The 24,559-nt window shown below is 35.3% G+C and overlaps 1 protein-coding gene and 1 non-coding gene across 2 annotated transcripts; both read right to left on the reverse strand.

The window, feature by feature from the left end:
- Nucleotides 1-1,507: 1,507 nt before the first annotated feature.
- LOC129794826 (reversion-inducing cysteine-rich protein with Kazal motifs) lies at nt 1,508-22,575 on the reverse strand. The gene is made up of 8 exons (XM_055835696.1): nt 22,075-22,575; nt 18,656-18,711; nt 6,530-6,644; nt 5,360-5,719; nt 3,821-4,704; nt 3,165-3,750; nt 2,902-3,105; nt 1,508-2,350 (listed from the first exon to the last, which is right to left on the reverse strand). The coding sequence occupies exons 1-8, from the start codon at nt 22,142-22,144 to the stop codon at nt 1,767-1,769; spliced, it is 2,859 nt and encodes a 952-aa protein (XP_055691671.1). The 5' UTR covers nt 22,145-22,575; the 3' UTR covers nt 1,508-1,766.
- Nucleotides 19,140-19,211, reverse strand: Trnae-uuc (transfer RNA glutamic acid (anticodon UUC)). The gene has a single exon. It is a non-coding gene; the product is annotated as a tRNA-Glu (tRNA).
- Nucleotides 22,576-24,559: the final 1,984 nt, after the last annotated feature.

A 24,559-nucleotide genomic window follows, 5' to 3' on the forward strand; every position in this document is an offset into this window, starting at 1 on the left:
CCACCAGAATTTTTTCCGATTTTTCCGATTAATAACTTCGGAGAAATTGGCATTTGAAAATTCGAAAATGACTATTTTTACCCCGGTCTCCCCTAACTAAAAAAGCTTCAAGAGCTCTGACCAAAATTGTAAGGACTTCAAATAGCGTCCTTGTTCATCTTCCTTGCAAATTTTCATCAGTTCTGAATCAAAATTAAAGCTTTCAGGTCCAATTAACTAGGAAAGTTGCTTAGTTGGAGCAAGAGCAACCAGAGAAGTCAGAAGAAGATTTTCATCCAACACTGAGACGTCATTGCTTTAAAGTTAAATGATCATTGGTTGAAGCATTACAACCTAAGCTTCATGTGCAAAATCAGTTAATAAAATTAAGGAAATAAGGTAAACATATAACGACTGATTTTTTTTTTTCAAACCAAATCATGCAAAAATTTACTAAACTGTTCCTGGAAAATAAGAGTAGACTGTTTCAACGTCTTTAAGCTCTCCAATCTTAATACATAATTATTTCGGTTAAGTTACCAAGCAGACAGGGCTAAAGAGCTATAAAAGCTATTTCTAAGCTATTTCAATTCTATTCTTGATTTTCGCTTTGAAATTCTTCTAACTGACTTCCTGTCTTCAACGGATAATTTTTTTCCATTCATCTTCCGTTGAAAAAATTACAGATTTATCTCACTAACTCTCTTTCCATATTACCTCACTTTATCTGGCCGATCCTTTTGCTAATCTTCAGCGACAATTTAACGTTCTCTATACCGTTTTTTTTTATAATAAAAATAATCTTAAGAATACATCTCTTAATTTCAATTAAAAATCTGACTTTAGGCGCTTTAAGCTCTTTTTCTCTTGATAATTTCCTTTTTTCTCCCATCTTTTTCTTCTTCTTCAGTTTTCTTCAGGTTTCTTCAGTTTTTAGTATTGGGTTGCCCCCTAAAAATTTAGATGTTATCCCATAATAGAAAAGCCATTTTTACGGACGAATAATGGTGAATAGACTCCTTTAAAATATATCATGTTTAGAATTTTTTTCAAATAATTAAATTTAAGAAAATAAAAAGAATTTTACGAATTTCTTAAATCAAAGTCTCAAATTAAAATAAATACTTATTTGATATTAATGTTTCTTTATGCTGAGATTGATTGCAAAAGTCAATATTTTCCTGTCCATTGAGACGTGTTAAAGAGCTGGTGATAAGATAAAGGGTTAATACTGCTCTTGATAAATTTTAAGCGATATAGTATCACGATAACGCATAAAAATTACACGCACCGAAAAATGCCGATCATCTGATATCATAAATCAACATTTTATTCGTCATCACTCAGAGAAAAATTCAATTAGGTCAATCTATGCTATTTTATGAGGCGCAAAATGGATTATCCGGCAGTTTTGTTTTAATAATTTAATAATATCAATATATTTTAGGGGAACGTGGGGTGATTTTATAAAAGTTTTATCACACCATCGTATTGAAATTCACAAAAAAGTCACTAAAGTTTATAATTCTTTTTGTTAAATTCTTTTATTAAAATGATTCTTATGTACATAATTAAGATTTAAAAAATTGTAAGAGAGTGAATAACTTAATTCTTTGGCCACTAAACCAAGTTTCTATGTGCAAAACTTACATCAACTTATCACAGATCATTTTGTTCTAGTTAGCTCGTTAGCCTTCGTCATGTATTTGGCACAATGAATTCACTTTAAAAATCTCAAAATTGAACAAATATCTCATTTTTTTGTCGTTAGAATTGCCTCCTCCTGATCAGAGGGAGTATCGAGAAATCACAAGAAATGCGGTTAACTTCAGCAGGATACCATTGGAACGCGCTGAACCACTAAAGGAACTCCCCGAAGAGTCTGGTTGAGCCATATTTGCAACTGTTAGTGCACTCAGACCAAGATCACTCGTTACCCGATGACTCTGAGCTGCAATGAGGGTTGTGATCTTTTCGGCTTCCCTGTGGCAGGCTTCAATTTGAACTTGAGTTGGCTTTCGCGCAACATGTTGGACTGTTACAAAGAGATCCGTTTCGACGGTTAAGAAGCCACTGAGGCGACACTGCGATACCCTGATGAGACGCTGCAGTGATTGGAGGATTGAGCGAAGGGTGAGGAAGTGCGTATTGTGACCTTTTAGCGCGTACAATGCCCGATCTATTTGCTTCCTTGAGTAGACAATCCTTAGAGATCCGGAGCAAACAGGGCAGCAGGCACCAGGTGGAACGATCGGTTGACAGTGATCAGAGGGAAGGGGAGAGCACTTGACTGATGAGCACCGAGGTCCAAGAGTTGAGCTGAGAAGGCCAATCTCACGACAGGAACCGTAGTAGTCAACAAGGGAGTAGTCTGCAACGAGGAATTAATTGAGTTAGCTCAGATCAGATCACAAGATAGATCAGGAATCAGATTAGAAGATCAGAGCAAGACAGCAGTTCAGAAGATCAGATCCTAGATCGGATAAAAAATTTGCTCAAAAGAACAATTCAGAAGATCAAATCTGAAGAAAAAGCTCAAGAGATCTGACGTAAAGATTGGAACAAAAGAACAGATAAGAGAACAAATAAGAAGATTAAATCAAAAGAACAGATTAAGAGATCTGTCTAGAAGTTCTGATCAGCAGAACAGATCAGTAAGACAGATTGAAGGAACAGATCAAGAGAACAGTTTATAAGATCAGAAGAAAACATATGAAGATCAAATAAAAATTTTAGCTTGAACGAACAGTTCAGATGATAAATCTGAAAAACAGATCAGAAGAACTGATCCAAAGATTAGATAGATCAGAAGTTTAAATTAAAAGATAAAGATTAGTAGATTTAATTCTAAGAATAGGAGTTAGGAGAACAGATAAAAAGTACTTCAGACTATAAGGCCAAAAGATCAGATCAGATTCTTACCATTCCACGCTTCACATTCGCTCTGATAATTCTGCCCATTAATCCCACACACTGGTCCAAAAGATGAATCCCTGCAGTTCTCCAAACAGGCATCACGGTAAGCCAATTCTGCTCCAGCTTCAATCAAATTGCAAAGTGATTGATGCGTTCTACCAGTTTTGTCGCAAACTGGATGACCACGTTGACAAGGATTTGTTATATTTTCTGTAAAATTCATAAGACTTAGTTCTTATTCGGTTGCACCGAACGCCGCATACTCTTACCACATGTAAACATCGGACAGGGCTTGTGCATTGTTGACAAACAAACTTGATGCTCCTCAATACAAACACTCCCAATGGGACATGATGTTGCATTGCAGAAGATTCTACCGGAACAAGCTCCATACTCAATGTCTGCATCCTGTAGTCCTGCGCATTTGGCAACACAGGCTGATGGGTATGTTTTGCCATTCCTACCGCAAACAGGTACAAAATGCGGTGGACAGTTGCAGGGAAGACTCGTATAGGAGCCGTCTGAGATTCCGGGGATACGACACTGCTTCTTCGTGCATGTTATCTCACCGGCAAAGCAACTGCAGATGTTGCATTCAACGTAGAACCACGAAGCGTGCTCTATTTGTCGCCCAGCTAGGTTGCAGGAGTCATAGGTGACACAGGGAAGTGGTTGGCAGTTCTCAATGCGTCCTTGTGTGCCGCAGTAGCAGATTTTAAGGCAGCCCTTTTGTGTGGATGACACTGGGATGCGGACGTAGGTATTGGAGGGAACTAGGTAGTTGGATGCCTCCCCCAATGCGCATCCTGTAACGCAGGAGAAGCCCTTGTTGACGGTTTTATCCACAAGGCAAACCTAGAATAATGAACAGAGCAGGTTTGTTTTGAAGGCATGAAGCAGCATTTAGATCATTCTTTATACAAACCTGTGAACTGTTGCAGGGATTTCCTCTACATGGCGTTGACACCTGATGGGCATCTCTGTAGGGAAAGTCACTCGGCTCTAAGAAAGGCTTCAATGAGATGCAAGGAGTTGTGATGTCATTTGGAGAAAGTTTCGAACAGAGTGATCCAGCTGAATGACTACTTGACTGCAGCTTAGTCCAGTCCATGCACTGTGTTAGCAGCTCGTAGCAGTCTTCCTTGCAAATTTGATTTCCATGCGTTGTTGTTGTGCACGGTTTAATTTGCAACGTACACGCAACAGCATGCCAGGCTTCAGGAGAACATCTGGAGACATTGCGGATGGGAAGATTGAATCCAGGCAGGGGGATGAAGCCCTTCTCTTGCCAGAGCGAGACATCTGAGTGAGCAGCAAGGTCTGCTCGAGCGGTACAGCTACGGAAAAGCTCCGTGGGGCGACCGTTGAAGTTGCTGCAGAAGGACAGAGCATCGCAGCCTAGTTCGCACGGTTCATCCACATCGTCTAGGCACTGTCTTAGTTGGAGCTCATTAATCTGCGACAGGCAGTCTCGTTCAAAGTCATCACGTGTAACGGACCAATCGCTGGAGAAGGTGAGCTGACACAGGCGACGACATTTGGGTGCAATGGCCTTCTGGCAGCAGTGCAGTTTGGCTGAGTCCATGCCGATCTGGTTAATGCGGGAAATCTCATTTGTGGCACTAGCTGGAGCACCTTGACGTCCACTGGAGAGGAAGCACTGCCACAGCGGATCAAAGGGTAGTGGTGGACCACAGCCTCCAATTTCCAGGGCATCGATTGTCTCCTGCGTTGTTTCACTCACAGTCAGAGCATTTTGGCATGAGGCCTTGCATTTGGAGTTCTTGGTCAGTTCACAGCAGGGCATGTCTGGAGGGTTTGAAGAAATGTTCGTTTTTAATAGGGTTTTAAAGAGAATTTGTTCATTCTTAATTTGTCTTGAAGTTCTTAAAAAATCTTTGAAGTGTTCTAGATTTAGAATCGTTCCCATATATTGTGCGTTATGCCGCTTTAACCACAGTAAAGAGGCGGTTAAAATTCAAAACAAAGTGAAATCTTTTAAATTAAGAGCAATAAAAGAAAATCATTAATTTGAATTATTTAATCAATTTAACCGAACAAGATCAATTTTGTCAAACATTTTTCTAACAAATTTTTCAATCCAAAAATATTTCTCATCTTTCCAAAAGAAGCCCCAAAGAATGATCCTCAATTAACCCACCACCAATTCTTAAAGTGTTTAAAGGTAATTAATTTACAGATAAATCTCAGCCAAGCCTTTGGAATAATAAAGTGAAATGAAAAATAAAAGTCTCCAAAGCTCCGCCCGAAATGTCTTTTTGGGCATTTTTAGATCATCAAGCTGGAGGAATTTCTTTTTTCGCCTCGTGTGTGATTGAGTTGTGGCGCATGAAATTTAATCGCCACCTCTTGATGGGTATGCATTGACAGAATTTGGAGCCGCCACAGCACCTCAATTCACTTAATGGGTCATCTTGTGAGATCACAATCATGCACCGCTTACATGTTTTGAGATTCGACGTGGGCGTGTAATCAATTAGGTTCCTCAGGCACTGCAGAACCCTATGATCGCCGGCTTCGCACATCTTCACAACACGATGCCGCTGCTCCTTTGTCGGCGTGAAGCGCGTGCGGAAAATATCCCGGCACGCTTGCATGCATTCAGCTGTTCGGGACTGCAGGCAGCACGCATCACCGGACTCCTGGCGATCCAGGCAGGTGAAGAGACTCTGCTCATCGCTCTGACGACATCCCGGAAGGAGTTCTTCAACAGACGACGCTGTTGCGCAGGCAATTTGGCAGCGTTCTGACAACCCAAGAGCACAACATGGTCGTCCAGGCCACTCAGAACCACGTGCCACAGCTAAACAACCAAGGAAAATAATAAGGAAAAATGTTAAAACATTTTCAATTTAATAAAAAACTCAGAAAATTCTCAAAATTTAATTATAAATCTTCTATTCAAGGAGAATTCCAGATTTCTATCTAGAAAGGGCAAGATATTCGAGAAAATATAATTCAAAATGGCGCCTTTATGGTCTGCCATATTGTGATCGGGAGCTACTATGTAAATTTTTCAAAGAAAAAATCACAAAGAGTCTATAAAATATTCAAATTTCAGACTTCTACCTGCTGTAGAAGGCAACAAAACGTGTAAAAAGGAATAACTTTAATTAAAATGGCGGTTTTGATGGCGGCCATGTTGTTTATTTGCGTTAAGTAAGCCTGTTTTACATTTTCTTGAGCTTCTTGAGATACCAAAAAAAGTGATTTTTATTTATCAGGAACATTATTAACTAACTTTGGTTCAATTACGTTTACTAGTTTCTAACACTGCGGGAAATTCAGAAAATTTTGTAATGAAAAAAAATTCAAAATTTATAAAGTTAATTTTTAATAAAAATTCTTAAAACTTTGAGTAAAAAGTTCTAAATTTTGTTTTCAACCGAATGGATCTTACGGTTTTTAAAAATTTGATGAAATTTAACGACAAAATCACTTTAAATAACTATTAGATCTCATTATTTCCGTCGAAATCAGACATTAACACTTCATATAAGGAAAATTAAAATTTTAAACGCACTTCCCAAGACATTTCGCTTCCTAAAGTTAAGAAATTTAATTTCTTTGGAAAATTACTCTGCCCTGACCCAATTTACCCCCAATTTTTTACCTTGAAGTGTGGTATTCATGCACATCCAAAAGTCCGTTAATGATTGCGAGCAGAATCTCCTGACGTCAGACAGTCGGGAATCCTTAACATCCACCGCCAGGTGTACGAGCGAAAGCTGGATTAAATTTAATAAAACAAATTATTTAGGTAAAAAATAATTATTATTGCAAATATTGTGACACGAAGTCATCAATCAAGAACGACCCCCGAACAGAGAAGTAATTTATTGGACACGACATGAGGATTTACATTAATAATCCATCCGACAACAGAACTCATAATTCGGTCTTATTGACTAATCGAACCGCATTTTATTTAATATTTAATATTTTATTTTCATTAGTTTGTATATTTTAAACACATAAAACGAAATGACTAATGACACAATCACTGGAATTAATGATGATGGACACATTTCTTGTAAGAAGTGTATAAGAAACATGAGCAGCACCGAAGAAGGTTTTATTTTGAAAAGAAAAAAAGAAGAAATAGATTTGGATATTTAAACAGGTCTCTCAAATGTATATAAATTCTCGCTTTACGATTTCTTTTCCAAATCAATAAACGTCACACTTGATCAAAACATATTTTTTGGGCACGAGTGTGGGACATAAATCTACATTATTTTCATATTTATTCCAATGATCGCGATTATAATATATTCCAAGATGAGGAAAGAAAGAGAGAAAAAAAGAATTCTCCCTGGGAGTTGCTAATTTTATGGATCATTAATATTTGAATAAATATTTCGACGATATTATTTGTTGCTAATTAGATTTAGATAATTCTCAAGAGATAAAATGGGAATTTCATAAGAAAATAAACTTTTTCTTTATGCTGTTAACCCATTTCCGACAGATATTCGATTTCAATGAAAAGATTTAGTTTTTTTTAAAATATTTTAAAGAACACTATTTAGGTTTTTTGTTCTTTTTAAAATGATTTTTCTTAATCCTTGAACTTTAATTCCGAATTACAGAGGAATTAGGGTAATTTTTAGGTTTTTCCTTAATAAAAAATATAATTCTTCGTACTTGTTAACCTTAAAGTTGCTAAGGCTCACAAAAAGGTATGAAGGTTCACAAGGGACCTTGAATTTTTTTTGTTGAGTATATAACATCATAAATTAATTTACTTGAAAAATTCATATGTAAGAGGTCGATTCTGTCAAAAATCTTATCTTTTTTCTCAAAATTTATAAGTTTTTGTAAGATTTTGACAATTGATTTAAAAAAAATGATCTATAATTGTTTTGTAAAAGAAAACAATGAATTTCTTTCTTCAGAAATCAGTCAAAAAGATCTTCAAAGAGCTATGGAAAAGTAATTTTTTATTTAAAAAAAAAACGATTAAAGAAAGAAATAACATGTCAAAATGTTATTAGACTTTCCATAAAATTCCAAAAATCTTATAATCAACAAATTGAAGTTTAAAGTAGTAAATATGCTTAAAGTATAAATGAGATAATGGCCCTTATTCAGCGACCAAGAAACCCTTGAAATTCGCTTGAAATCTTGAAATTTCAGTACAAAATTTAAAGATTTCAAGGGTTTCTTGGTCGCTGAATAAGGCCCAATATCTATAGGGAAACCTGGGGCAAAATGGTGAATTTTTGGGAGATAATGAGTTCCCTGGAAATATTTTAGATTTCCCATGACAACTATCTTATACTAAATTTTTCAGGCTACAACTATGTATCAGACTAATTTTTCTGTCTCAACGGGAAAATGCTTTTTCTGACTATTTTCCAAACCAAAAAGGTAAAAAGGGTGAATGAATTTCAAATGCGTTAATTCGCAGACCTCCTTAATATTTCATTTAAATTTCCATGCCTTGGCCACCGAAAGGTTAACAAGTAAATTATTTAGAAAATAAAACAGTTTTTACTTTATCTTATTATTATTATTATTAATATTATTATATTATTAGTTTTAAATCAGTACCTATATTAATTAAATTCAGAAAGCTGTTAATCACAGCTAAATGCCAATTTCAATTAGCCAACCTGCCTTTGATTGTGAGTAATGGTGGTAGGAGGTGCTTCAAATGCCTCAAATGTGAGTTTATTTGAAAGAGAAATATAAATTGCAGAGGTACAAATTGATCGTTTAAAAGTCATTTTAGAATTTATTAGTCACTAATACGCACTTCTAGCGAATGGATCATCCCAACTAATAGTTATGCTGCAAATGTTGAGCTTTGGTGAACTTCTTTGTATAAACCTGAGAGGTTTCACGGCATAATAAAATTTTCTTTAAATATTCCATCTTTTTGAACTATTTTTACGGAGATTTTTCAGCTATTTAGGAAGAGGAGTTTTTATGGCATTAAAAAAGAGAATCTTTTAAATAGCACTTAAAGACAAACACGCGGATTTTATGTGGGCACGACACTTTTGGCACCACAGAATCCCATTGAAGATGATAATGAAAAAAAAAGTCAGACAAGAGGCATGAATGTTGGGCCATGAGAGATTATAAATCACCGAGCTTCTGAAGTGAAAATAAATATACCTACAGAAAAAAAAGAAAAAAAGGAGACTGTGGCGTTGCTTCTTTTATTTGCCTTTTGGACATTTTGTACCAAGAAGTGCTCACACAAGGAGGAAGCGAAGATGAGGAAAGAACGTTTTACTACACGGTACACATTACATATATTGGAGGGAAAATGTCTCAATAAATCATGCTCATGTGATAAACGATCACGTTTTCGGGGGTATCCTCGGTGGCATTATGGATTCACCTCCAGCACGTGAGAATCCACCTGCAATCGCTCACACAAGACCCCCTTCTTCGCATATTCCTCTTTACCATCATCTTCTCAACATGATCTCGCATCTCGTGTGGGCAAATGGACCACAAAACGACCTCACCAGGTGATCTCTTTTCTCTACCTCTTTCATCTCTCTCTCAGCGTCTTTGCATCAAAATCCGCGCCCAAAATTCTCGCAAATCAGGAACTATGTCACATTAATCTCATTTATTCCACCTTCAAGCAACAAAATTCATGTCTCAAGAAAAGCAATTTGTACGCGAAGGTGGTGTTACGTTCTCTGGGAGGAAATCTCGCGTATGTGAAAAGTGAACCATTTGCATTTAACACGACCAATTTGGTCCAGAATCACAGAGTCAGAGGAAAGATTTGCGCAAGAAAGTCTCATTGTAAAATGAGGCAGAGTGGGTGGAATTGTTTTATGGGATTACCACAAAGTTCCTGCGCTGTGTGGTGTGAATAAATTGTGCTATGTGGTGCACCTAAGAAGAAATTCCAATTAATATTTTGAACGATTTTAACTAGTTTTATGGCAATTCAAAAAGTCTTCTAAATGGAAAAATTTCAAGGAAAAGTATCTCTTGGTGAAATAAAAATTGGGATAAGTTAAAGGATCATTTGCAATATCTCAGGGATTTATTTTTCAAGTTTTAAGCTAAAAAATCGACTAAAAGGGATTTAATTGGACGAATCAAAACATATTTCTCGAAAAGTTGATCCTTTAGCTTTATAATTGTGAAAGAATCGTCCACAAATATTAACCAGAAGTTTCCTTATAGGTATCTAAAAAATATCTAAAATCTTGACCTAAGTTTCTGACCACCAATAATTTTACATAGTTATTAAGAAATTTTAAAGTTTTAAGAAAATTTACAAACCTTTTACAAAATCATATTTTTCGTGAATGTAAAACAACCTTTTTGATTAAAAAAAATTTTTTTTGAAAGAAAAAATCATTTTTTAAAGGTTTTCCTTCAATAATTTCTCATTCAAATATTGTTTTCACAAATTCTTTACATATTTTTTTTTTATATTTTTGTGTATTTTCTACATGTAAAATGTAAATACCATGTAAACAACTAATTTTACATGAAATTGCCCAACTCTGGGTCAGAGTATGTTCCAAAAAACGCGAAAGGGTTAATTAAAGGACCACTAGTCACCTTAAAACGATTCTTGAGGGATATTTAATGTTTAAACTTTTATCTCTATGATTTTTTCTCTATGATCAAAATTAATTTAAAATCGTTTAAGGTCAATTTATATAATTTGTTTATATAATACTGCCATAGAAATTTTTTTAATGCAATTTTGTCTTCGATAAGTCGTTGTGGTTGATAATTTTTGTGTTTAAAAATATTTTGAGGATTATGTTTTGACAAGGGAAGGTTATACATTTAAGAGCGCGGAATGGCTTGAAATTTTCACCAAATATTCTTTACAATGTATAAAAACCCTGTGCCAAGGCTTTTTTTCTACAGATCCGTAGTTTAATAGTTATAATTAATTAAATTTTCCCATATAAAAGTCATTTTGGGAGAGCAAAGAGAGAGTGAGTAGTGGTGAGCAGTTCTTTGCCCGTGCACTCGCTACTTACCACTACTCACTCACACAGACGCGCGCGCAGTTCTCTCTCTTGCGTTTCTCTCGAGCGCTTTGCTCTCCCAAAATGACTTTTATATGGGAAAATTTAATTAATTATAACTATTAAACTACGGATCTGTAGAAAAAAAGCCTTGGCACAGGGTTTTTATACATTGTAAAGAATATTTGGTGAAAATTTCAAGCCATTCCGCGCTCTTAAATGTATAACCTTCCCTTGTGAGTACGGAATTTATGTAAAACATCAGAACGAATGATGGAGGATTGATATTTAGAATATTCTGACCCCGCGGTGACCTGGCTGCGGAGCGACGCGAGATAAATTAGCGGCATCATTGGATGCTTTTACTTAACATCAAGAAGCAATTTTATTTATTTTGTCTCTACACTCAACACTGAATAAACTGATCACGCGGGAATAATGCTTCACTTTGTCTCCTAACTTGATGGTTTACACATGAAAATCTCACTTCCCCTTGCCAAGGGGGACGATATTCAAATAAAAATATTCCGAAAAAACATCAAAAACATGAAGAGGATAAAAGAATTAATTTTATTAATTTATTTATCTTTCATTCTCCATCATAATTGGCATTATTTCCTCGACAAAATCACGAAGTATGTGTCAGCACGCGGAGAATTTCGATTTTAATATGGGCAACCAGCATTAGGACAACAATAAGAAATGAAAAAGATCTTCATTAAAATTCTCTGTCAATATATTTTATGTTTATTCAGAATGACAAAGAATGAATAATAAATGCTCAATGGGCACAATATTCTCGCCCATTTTTATTATATTTTATTTTTCTGTTAAAAGAAAAGTGTAAGAAATACATTCAAGTTGAGCACAAAATCTCTTTGCTTATCAGATACGCATCCTGTCCTCGTTTATGCATTCCTTGTGGTGGGCCTTTCTTCCAAGAAGACCACCTACACAACACACAACACTCTTCCTCCTGCGCGCCACGTTCCAGTGATTCCAAATATGATTTTTCTTCATAATTTCTTTCATTTTTATAAACAAAAAATTTACTTCTTGTCTTTACCCCCCGAAGCATGTTGATGTGCGGAGTGTTTAGAAAAAGTGTCACAAAAATTCCATTCACGTCTTTTGAATTTTTTTTTTCGTGTATAAATTCAAACGAGACACTCCCTCACTGAATTGTACATTCATTCAACAAATATTCATGTCTCTTTCAAATTCTCCATATCTGTGCTTTTTTCTTCTCTAAGTGGATGGAAATAATATTTGGCCAAATCTTCAAACTAATCGGCTTTGCATAGAATTAGTGTCGTGAATGAGAAATATGTTTGCAAACTCTCTTTGTACCTCCTAAATCACGTAAAATATATTAAAAACTCCGTAAAAAATAAATCTTGTTTCGATTTTAGAACAATTTGTTCAACACTGTAGCAGAGAGATAGAAAGAAAGAATTATTTTCAAAATTTTATAGAATTTTGTGCTAAATTTCTTCGTAAGTTATCAAAATCAGTTGATTCAGAAAAGGAGATTATTCATTTTATGAGTCTTATGAAAATTCTGGAAGAAATAAAACATATCTGTGGAATGTAAAGTAGGAGAAAGCTGAAAACTAATTTTCACAGAAAATATTAAAAAAATTAACTCTTAAGACGCTTAAGGGATGAATTATGGGTGACAGATCTTTCCGGAAACGTCGGTTAATTCAAGATAATCAAAAGAATATTTTCCGAGACTTAATGAGATTAAAAAACTTGGACAAATAATTTTTCTTCACTGCCTCTGAAACATGTGAAATATCGTCAAAACCTCCAAAAAGTTAGAATTAAGACAAAGCAAATCTGCCAAAGCTCTCGGAAGGAACTCGTTCCTACAATCAATTCCTTATACAATTCTCTTCCAAGAATCCTTTAGAGTCTCAATTAAGAGTTAAAAACGTATAAACCACGCCCCTAAACATTATTAGGATTTTCTATGCATGAAGCATATGCATCTGTGCTCCATTTTAATCTGAATTTAGCTAATTTTAACTCATAAATAATACTAATCAGAACAACGCTGTTTAGTGACATTTATACATACTATTTATTTATATTATTCATATTTATTGCAGAATTCATTGACAAAGTTGTTTATTTCAAAAAGAAATAAAATCAATTAATTAATTAATTAATTATTAAGTCAATTTCCAAAAAGAGATTCCCAAAAAGAAGAAAAAAAATCCCAATAGATCATTTTTATAGGAAATTTTTTGCACTAAAACTTTGCTTTAGACTTACTCTATCTCGATGAGAAATATGTTTTTTTTTACTATAATTTATCCGTGTTTTTGTACATTATTTAAAGACTTTATAAACACCAAAGAATGAATAAACCCCTTCAAAGTACTCTAAAATCTTATATTTAAGGCTCTTTGACTGTTGGATAAGTTTCTTAAGATCAAAATAAAAGAAAAAAGTTTTTATTGTTGCTTAACTTCTTCTTAAGCTCAATCTCGCTGCTTTACATGGGGGTGGTGGTATACTGTAATCAATACTCTTGAGAGTTTCTCGTGTTTACCTTTTAAAAATTCACCCAAATTTGCATTTTCTGGGCGAACCGTGGCCAATAAAATGATTTTGAAACATAAACCGATTGACAGATTGATATTTAGCTGTGATTTAATTTTATTTGCATTATGTATTTGAAAAGAAAAAAATGATAATAAAAAATCTCGTGATACTCCCCCAAAACAATGTTGATGAGTGTCAAATAATGCTAATTCAGAGATTTTTTAGATGAGTAAAAAAAAAGTAATTTGAATTGTAAATTGGTATTGCGCAAGAGACAAAGAGCAAGCAAAACGTTCGCATTGCTTAAGTATCTTTGGATGAGTAATTAAACCACGCAGAACTCAGTTCATCACTCATTCAACTTATAAACTACCATAAGATGTATGTTATGTTGAAGATGATTCTCACAGAGAGTGGGAAAATCATGCGTGTGAGGAGATATCTGCATCCTCTCTCTGTATCCTCATCATCTGGTTGAGCTCCATACGCATATTGTGGGGCTAAGAAGACGCGAAGGAGATGATGTGACAATAAAAGAAATTATGGGAGCAATGAGACTCTCTGTGGTGGTGGAAGAGAACTCCATATACACAGAAGAGGTTCATCGCATTTCATTTGCAAAGCTCTAATAAAGAAAAAATAGTGCCCAGAAATAGTCTTGAGCACGAATTTTGAGGAAGAAGAGTTCGTCTGTCAACGGAAGTTTCGTATTAGTGGATTTAGTGGGAAATGCCTTCAATTTCATACATTAAATGGATTTTATTTTTGGGTTGCGCGATGGCATAAAGCATTCCCCGGCATTTTCTTCAAATGGCTTCAAAGGAGATCAAAAGACTTCACGCTGCTCCCGTGTGGAGGTATGATCAACAGAGAATTTTCATGGAAAAATAAATAGGAAAAAGTCTCTCCTCACTCATCAAATGGCCCATAGCATTTGCGCAAGAGTACTTAAGAGTGAGTGAGTGTCTTGTGCAAGAAGCTCCTTTACTTACTTGCAAAAAGATCACGCAGAAATTAATCATTTTGCCGTGTGCGCGAAGGAAAAAATGCGCACCTTTTTTTTGCAAAATCATTCGCGCAATGGCGATCTCTCGCACAGGAGGGAGGATCGTAAGATGACAGACCTTGTTAGTCATTGTAAATAAATTAACATTATATGGGGTTAACATCTCACCTGCCCTCAAGGTGATCTACAGCTAATCCCACAGATAGCACAGATACCCTCTCTCTGCTCGTGTATAATAAATGCATTGATAAACGCCCTAAACGCATTCCCTGCACCCTTCTTCACGTTCAACCACCTCCAACGTTCATCCGCTGATGGATCAAATCCCACTCCTCATAAAAATATCCTCATTTCGTCGTTTTTTTACGACCATCTCTGTGAGATGATCTTTACGACGATTGATTGATTATTATAAAATCTCGTTATAAACTGAATTCCAGTGGATTATGTTTCAATGGGGGTCAGTGTGGTGTATCAGAACTTGAAGAAGACACAGTGAAAGAATATTTTGATACGATCTTCTTGCTATCTCATCAGTTACATTCATTACTGAGTTAGGCTTGTCTGGAAAATCAAGGTGATAGCATTCACTATTTTAACTCTTTTAGGACCACATGGACGTTTTCCATCAGGGGCGTAGCCATATAAATGTATATTTGGGTGTTTAGGCACCCTTAAGGTAGATTTTTAGTTTTTCTCTAACGGCTGGACAAAATTAATTTCAAATTAAAATTTACACAAAAAAAGACGTTCAATTGTCAAATGATAATAAATAATTAATTAACTAAAGTTCAAAAAAGCAACGTTAATCACAAAAAAAATGTCATACATTAGAACTGAATACTAATCAAAAGCTTTTAATTAAGCTGTTTAAATCAAACGTTAAACGTTCAGAAAAGAATATCATGCATTACAAAATAAATAGAAAAGTTTTAAGAAATGTCAGTTCCTATAACGTTTAATTTTTAAGTCAAACGTTGAGTCCTATACTGTCACCAAGAAATCTTTGAAATATTAAGAATTTGTACAGAAATTTCAACAATTTCAATGATTTCTTGGACACAGAATACAGTCTGTTAAGAAAGAAATGACAATTTTTTCAAACAAGCAGTCTAAAGTTGCTTATTTAGACGACAGTATCACAAATAATAAATGTTAAACGTTAGAAAAAAAACGTCAAGCATTCGAAAATGAATGGAGATTGTTAAAAAAGAAAAATCATACGTTATAGTTACACAAATTGTAAAAAGGTGCAAATTTAGCTATTAAAACAAATGTTAAAGGTTAAAACAGAACGTCCTTCGTTAGAAAACATACAGCTGTTGTTAGAAAAGGAACACCAAACCACAGAATTGAACGAATTGTTTTAACAATTTGTTGCTAATTCAAACATTCTTCTCGATTCTTAAGTCCTCAATCAGTCGTTTTAATCTGTTTTTTTAGCATCTTATTGATTACAAAAAAAAATCTCAAACACTCCCTTCTATAAATTTCTCACCTCGCCCCTGTCTTCCATGTTAAATCATAAGAAAACTACTATAGAATTTGGTGATTTTAAACAACTTTAGATTCTTTGAGAATTTCTTTTAACCTTTAAAATCCTATTGAAGATTTATTAAGAGGTATTTTTTTTTTAATTAACTTAATCCTCATGAATAAGTAGCAATTTGTACTACTTCTCCTGCAAATAAGATACAAATGAGTTTGCAAATCATACGGACAAAATCTCGGATCGTGCTGCAGAGAGTTTCCTTCTTGCTCTGTTGGCCTATTGACGAGGAATCGGTAAAGGTGTATTTGCATAGTTTAGCATATTTTCCATACCTCAAACCGCGTGGTGTGCATTTAAACCCCGAAAAACTTTGCAGAATTTTCATTTTAAATTCTCTCGCTCTCTTTGGCTTTTCGCCTGCACTACGGGGACCTTATCTTAGTCAGTTGTAACTACATAAATGTCTCTGCTGTGGACACGAAGAGATCTTATTTAGCCTTTTCAGCAACAAACAACGACCTCTTGGGATTTATGCAAAATATTTTTCCTATTTATTTATTTTTATTACCTTCCCGCCGCCGTAACTCCGGCGGACACCTTTCTTGTTCAACTTCCCGACCAGCAAATAACGTTCTCTCTGCACCCAGGCTGTGATTTAATCTTCCTCATTCTGTGTCTTTACGCAGAGATATTTTGTTTGGAAATTTGAATAACTTTATAATGTTTTTCTTTTAGTGCCTTTATGGTTTCTTGATGACGATCGTGTGGGTTCATAGTGGCAATTTTTGCACAAGATTTACAACTTTTCAAACTTTCAACATTTTAAGTGTTTCAATTTTAGTTGAATTTAATTTAAATTTTGAGATTTATTTAGTCAAATCAATAGTTTCAATCCTTAAAACAAATGGGAAACCATAAGTTTGGGAATTTGTTTTTATAGAAACTTTACCTGGAATCTCTCTCGGAGATCCCAAAGGGTTAATGACTATTGGAAAGTTCTCATTCCATACATTTTTCTCAATAAAAAATCATTTTTGGAGCTCAAACAACTCGAAAAAAAATATTTCCATTAATATGAATTCACTGACCATATTGCCTGTCCTTAAGGGTTAAAAAATGAGCTAAATCATGTGAGAAAAATTTTCTCACTCAAATTTAATACAAATTTAATACAAAAAAAAATCTATAAACTCCTACCGGCCACTGCCTCCTGTTTAAAATATCCCACGTGTGTATACGTCTCAAATGATTTGGTGTACAAGAAAAACTTAAGCTCTCTTAAGTTTTTTTTTTGTCAAATGTCGGGCTCTCTAATGTCATTTATTTATTTTTCATGCCACTTCAAAGAGACGAGAAAATCGCCTCGAATTTAGCGCGCATTGTGTGTGATTTGTCCTTTTCAATTTTGATCGTTCGCGTAACACAACACGCTGCCATTGTCAGGAGAACACGACGCAATGGAAACACACACGTGAGAGTGAGAAAATAGCCCAGCAAAATAGGGGCGGGAGGGGTAGAGAGAGACGCCTCTGCATACCTAACAGTGCGTATTCGAGGAGACTTGTAATTTAATACTTGACGCAAATATGAATTGATTTCTTGAAATTTCAATTTAAACATCCTTTCAGCTCCAATAAAACTCCACAGGAGGGAATTTTTTTATTTTCATTTTATGCCATTTTGAGCGGGAAGTATGTAGTGCAGAAAGAAAGAAAGAAAAAATCTTCAGTTTAACAGGGAATGATTTAATTTCCTGAGAAGTTTTGTGTCTCTATGACGACATTTTGATGCATTTTCGGAATGTTTAAAGATGCAAAAAATGCAATTGTGACGTCATTCTTTCCATTTTTCAGCGAAAATTGGTAAGTTTGTTTGGAAATTTCTTTTTTTTTAACCGATATATTGTTCAAGATTTTCTTTTAAAATTCCAGGAAGTTTTTTTTTCAATTTGGAATAAATGTTCTTGAAATTTTGCCCAGGATATTCTAAATATAAAAAAAACTCTGTTTAACCCTTGGAGGCTTTTGCTGGCCAAAGTGGCCAATTCTACATCTGTGTGTAGGGAAGTTCCATTACTTCAAGATCGTCGAAAGAAAATCCAGAAAAACTTTTCTTTTAAGACAAAAATGAAGGTCAAACTTTTGAGGTTAGAAACCTCGATCCTCCAAGTTTTAACAGAATCTATTTGACTTACAAAATGCAAACTTTTTATGCAATTTTTATGATCTCAAAGTAAACTAAGAAAAATGAGTGAAACAAATTATGATCAATCTCTACAAAAAAAATGTTCCATAAAGCTTCTTAAACTTTTTAACCCTTTAAGGACTGTAAATTAGTCATTGAGTCAAAGGAGTTTAGTCACAGGAGTTATAGTCACTTTTTAGTGACTAAACTCCTTTGACTCAATAACTAATTTACAGTCCTTAAAGGGTTAAAAAATTAAGCAAATAACATTAAAATGCAGCATTTTAATATCGATAAAAGCCAAAGAGGATAATGCTCTTTCTGCAGAACCAAAATATCAATACCGAAATATCTCGCGCTTTGGCTAAATTAAAATTCTTCACAAAGTCCACATATTTAGTATACGGTGTGCTCCTGTACATTCCGCATGGACGTCGTGATTGTGGAAATCACGATCATTTCGTGTCTCTCCCTCTCTCTGTACGGGGTCCCCACAAACAAACCTCTACCAACCAACCACCAAAGGGAACTTACATTCTCGCAAGATGTTCGACAGGATCCATAGACTTCTGTGCAGCACGAATGGGTCTCTGTGAAAAGAATGAACAAGAAGAGGTAAAAAAAAAAGATTAAGAAGAAAGAACATAAATTTAGATGGTGTTTTGAATTAATGCAGCAAATAAACAGAAGTGCATTGAGCAGGTAGAGATAGAAAGAGATTTTCTTTCAGTCTCCCTCCTCTTCTTAAACGAAACGTCGTGCATGCCATTATGGACGATGTTTTGTCCATACGCTTCCGATCCCCATTTGCTATTTGAACATTGTCTGGCGGATGAGGAAATTCAAACAATTTAATTCACCCAGAGAAACGTGCTCAGAAATGAGAGAATTTCGTCTTTACAACGTCTTAACTTTAGGGAAAGAAAATTTAATAAAAAAAATCTGAAATATTCAAGAAAAGCCTTTTTTATACAATAAATTCGATAAAATAATAGAAAAAAAATAGAAGAAAAAAAGCTTCCCACGCCGGGAATCGAACCCGGGCCTCCTGGGTGAAAGCCAGGTATCCTAGCCACTAGACCACGTGGGACTCCATCGCTTCAACCGACAAAAATCAATACCTACTTACTAAAATAATTTTCGCGCGAAATCTCCGGCAATTTATTTGCGATAATCCCCCATTTAAGATTAAAATGAAGCAGCCACTTGAACAAACACAAAGTCAGTAAAATAATATTTGAATGAGTCAACAAAGCATTTACGCGAGAAGCATGCAAAAGTAATAAAATTTTGCTGTTTATCGGTCATTCGGAGAATTTTAATCTGCCCGGGAGATTCTCAAACAGAAAAAAATCAAGCTTCTTGTGGAAACTCTCTTTGAGGCTGTTCCACTCCCACATCTTTTGGTACACAGAACATTAAAGTTGTCACTTTGAAATTGAACATACGGTCGAGTGAATTTTCTCGCGCGCCGCCAAATCAACGGGAACGATATCCCTTTTATATGTTATATTTTGTACACTAAAGTGAGAAATTAGAGGAAACTCGGGCTAGTTGTTACAATTTTTTCTGCAATTTATTTAATATTATTGAACTCAATTTTTCGTTGATATCAGCATTAAATTCGTTTAATTTAAATTCAGAAAATCATGTGAATTTTTTAATTAAATATTTGCTAATATTACTGTCGGAAATGATATAATTTTAAATTATTTTAACATTTAATTAACCCTTTAACGTCCAACGTGAAACATAAAAACATTGAAACATGCGCTCTTTTATCGCGATTTTTATTCTATGAATTTTTTTAGAGGACTTTTCTCACTCAGAACGTCTTCTTTGACCCCTTATGCGTGGATTTAATGCATTTGTAACATGGAAAAACAATTACATTCATAAATAATTGAAAAAATAAAATGTTTCACGTTTTGGTCTGCGTATGACCGAAAAAACGTGAAAGAGTTAAATCACTTAAGTGACAAGTTTTTGTAATAAAATCATCGGAATCAGTAACATCAGTACAGTTACCTATTTTACGTTCATCTTACTTACTTCGTTAACACTTGGAGGATCGAGGTTTCTAACCTCAAAAGTTTGACCAAGTTTCCAAGTTTTCATTCGACGATCTGGAAGTAATGAAACTTCCCTACACAAATGTAGAATTTATCATGAAATGTTAAATAGATTTTAATTTTGTGGCGATTGAAAAAAAGGCGAATTGACCACTTTGGCCAACAAAATCCTCGAAAGGGTTAATTGTTTTTAATCAATTTCTTCCCATTTTCTTCCAACATTTTTTTTTACTCCATAACTCATTTTTACCCGAAATCTACCAAAACCGAAAATTAATGAATTAAATTGACAGCATATAGCCGATTAGCCGCAGTACGTTTTTTCCTAGAAAATATTTTAATAAATCTTTTGCTTAATTCGCACATTATTGGGGATCATCCAATTAAGCAAATACTTAGTTGAACTTGGCCCAATTCGGACTTTTTCAATTCGTTATTACTCAAAACTGATAAAACTTTAAATGTAGAAAGTTATGGGAGTTAAAAGAGCATTAAATGGGCTTTAAAATGGTACAAAATTCAAGAATATTGCTTTTTATTCTATACAATTTTTTTCTCATTCTGCGTGGACCTTTGGAGATTGGAATTGGGCCACGTTCCCCTACAGATTGTTTTCGACGAACTGTTGAACGCCTTACGTCCTCAAAGGGTTACTTCTTTTATTACCCTACAGATTAAATTTAAATTACTCAAAAAATTCTTAACTAGTTCTAAAATTTTATTGATTCAATTTGCCCCCAGGGCCCCCAGAATTTTTTTTACTTCCTCAGAATGGAAAAATTTCAAGAAATGTTCAAAGAAAAGCTTTTTCTTGCAAAAATTAGGCAAGATGATCTAAGAGTTTCAGAAAAGAAAATTTCCTTTAATGATTATTCTTTTCGCGTTCGCATAAAACATAGAAACATTGAAAATGCAATCATTTTATTCTCTAAATGCTCTCAATGCACATTTCGGAATCAAAACGTCTTCTTTGGCCCGTTCTACGTAATCTTAACGTTTTCCCAACTTGGAAAAGTAATCAAATTCAATAAAATAAAATGTTTCACAGTTGGATCAGCGTATGATCCAATGGACACAAAAGGGTTAAAAAGATTTAAAATCTCTTTTAAAATTTGCAGGAAATAGCATTTGAAAGTGCTTCAAATAGCCCCAATAAGCTTAAATGCTGTTTAATCAATTATGCAAAATATGCTCTTCATTGTATGCAAGAAGTATATAGTGAGGTATAGGTACATTAAATTCGAAAACAACGAACTAATTGGCCAGCATTTTGGATGGCATTTAATTTATGCGAATGATGCTGCAGCAGATTAAAAGAAGGAGGCAATTCTTAATTAAATTTCCGCTGAATAGTATTTTATACTTAAGTAATGTGAACTTCACCACCCAATGTGTGGATTTTCTGGCCCGTCGCTCCTCTGGTGTGCAGGCGGCATATTTTACTCCATGCCAGGATGTGTGATTTTATAATAAATGGACGACAAGTGAAAATAAGACGGTTAATGGGTGCAAAAGGAGGGATCGCTGCTCTTTTTTTTTCTCACTCTCAGCTAAGAAAGTCTCCTCGTACTCTCTCACTATATATTTGCGTAAAAGAGGGTTGGGGGATATTTTTTTTCTTCCAATATTGTTTGCTGTGTCATTTCTCCCTCCTTAAGAGCAGCATCTCACCCAAGAATAAGACCGCGAGAATGCATAAATTCTGCGACAGCAGTACCCAAAAATAAATCACACCGCAGAGTGATTCTCCTTATCCGTGTACATCATCTTTCACACATAAAAGCCCCATTTATATTTTCGCGTGCGATCTTTTTATTTTATTCTCCTTTTTTCTTGACTTTTTTTTGCACCCCAGAAATAGCATAAATTCCCGCAACTCACCATTGGAGGACGAAGATGCAGCAATTCCGGAGATAATTCCAAGAATTACAATGATTTTGTCACCCAACATAATCCCTGCGTGCGCCACTTAATCCTTATAGTTTAATGAACTCCCCTTGAAGAGCGTCAACAACAACAACAGAAAACTAAGAATTTTACTAAAGCACCAACATCTAGTCCCGCGCGCACTTATTAAATACGCACCAACGACAATAGATCATCTTCATGTGATGTTTGAATATTCAAAAGTCCACGAAGAAGAAGAAAAAATTGTATTAATAATTGTCTCAATTGATTTAAATTAACTTCACTTTAACAAAACGCCACAGTCCTTAAGTGGTTCGCCACACATGCTGTGGCACCCAGCTGAACACCCAGAGAACGTCTTACCGCGATCACAGTCTTGGGGCAACTGCGCGATCTTGATTCGCCAGAGAATGCGCCACGCAGTATCACCGGCCCCGAGGCAGCCGAACAGTGATACACGCGGTTTGAGGAGGAGGAGGCACACTATGTGGGTAACATTTATCAATACAGCTGAGAGGAGGCATTTGGAGATTAGATGAGAAGGAAGAGAGACTCAGAAGATCGTATTGTTACGGCGGGAGTTTTTGCCGTGGAAAGTCCTGGTGCAAACATTTGAGAAGAAAGTGCTGCTAGGAAAAAGACTTAGAATTTATTCTGTCCAAACTATTTCTGCAACTTTTATTGTAAGATTTTTCACTGTTGTACAGGATTTTTGGATGAGCTTCGTGCTCTTATTTTATTCTTCGGGGGTCTTATTAGGCTAGTTGGGGCTTCCTGCCCTAGGTGTGGTAGCGTTGTTCTGCTGTATTCACTTCGATCCTCGCTCTTTGGCGGCAGTTGTATTCACTTCGATCCTCGCTCTATGGCGGCAGTCGATCACTTCAATTCCTCGCTCTATGGCGGCAGTTGTATTAAATTCACTTAAATTCCTCGCTCTATGGCGGCTGATATTCACTTAAATTCCTCGCTCTATGGCGGCAGTTGTTCACTTAATTTCCTCGCTCTATGGCGGTAGTTGATCACTTAAATTCCTCGCTCTATGGCGGCTGCTATTCACTAAAATCCTCGCGCTAAGGCGGCTGTTATTCACTTAAATTCCTCGCTCTATGGCGGCAGTTGATCACTAAAATTCCTCGCTCTGTGGCGGCAGTTGATCACTAAAATTCCTCGCTCTATGGCGGCAGTTGATCACTAAACTTCCTCGCTCTTCGGCGGCAGTTGATCACTAAAATTCCTCGCTCTGTGGCGGCAGTTGATCACTAAAATTCCTCGCTCTTCGGCGGCAGTTGAACATTCAAATTCCTCGCTCAATGGCGGTAGTTGATCACTTTATCCTCGCTCAATGGCGGCAGTTATTCACTTAATTCCTCGCGCTATGGCGGCACTTTTCAGGACATTTCCTGCTAAGCCTTTTTGTGGCTCTCCTCAATTTGAGGGAATGGCTGAGCTCCGGAGGTCTTGCCTCTACGGCTGCTCGCCGTTGAATGCTGATTTTTCCTGCAGGATCTCTGCTTATATAGCGTGCATTTGACGCAAGGGGTGCGTCATTTGTGAAAATTCGGCCAAAGGGCATCCCAATTTTTAGCGTTTCCGGAATCAGATTCTAGAATCTGATTCTTTTATAAGAAATGTTTGGAAAAATTCCCCGAAGGGGGGGGGGGGTTCTTTTATGGCCGTTTTAGGGGATGTAAAAAAAATGTGGGGATTCGAAAATTTAGCATTTTTCAGGTTTTTCGAGGGCGTTTTCGGCTCCGCCGTAACAGTATACTCTATTCCCAAGCAAGAGCTTCAGATTTATTTAATTATTTACGCGTAGAAATAATTTTAAAATATTAAAAGAGACATTTTAAGAGAGATTAATTGAAATTATTTCAATAATGTTTGCGAAAAAAACATCAAACTGTAGAAGGAAAAATATCGTCTATTGAAAAAATGATCTTTAAACGATCAATAAAAACGTTAACCGTTAGAAACAAAGTATCAACCATTAGAAAAAGAAACATCAAACGTTAGAAAGAGAAAAAAAGTTAATAAAAGAAACATTAAATCAACGTAAGAAAAAGAAAATCGATGGTAGAAACAAAAATTTCAAAAATTTAAGAAGAAACGTCAATCCGCAAAATTATTGAAAATGTCAAATATAAGAAAAGAAGGGTCAGATTATTAATAAAGAAACGCTAAAAGTTTAAAAAGAATTTAAAGTTACAAGAAACGTTAAACAATAGAGAAAAGAACATCGAATATTGAAAAGGAAATGTCAAATGTTAGAAAAATGTAGTAAATGCAACAATAGAAAATTTGACAGTTGAAAGAAACGTCAATCATTAGAAACGTTGGATCGAAAAAATATATAAAACTAAACGTCAAATTAAGAGAAAACACTCTGAAAGCAAAATAAAAAACAACAATTTCTTAAATATTTTAGAGAGACGTCAAGGGTTTAAAATAAATCAAATGT

This window comes from Lutzomyia longipalpis, chromosome 4 (genome assembly GCF_024334085.1).
Source record: "Lutzomyia longipalpis isolate SR_M1_2022 chromosome 4, ASM2433408v1".
Lineage (NCBI taxonomy): Eukaryota > Metazoa > Arthropoda > Insecta > Diptera > Psychodidae > Lutzomyia > Lutzomyia longipalpis.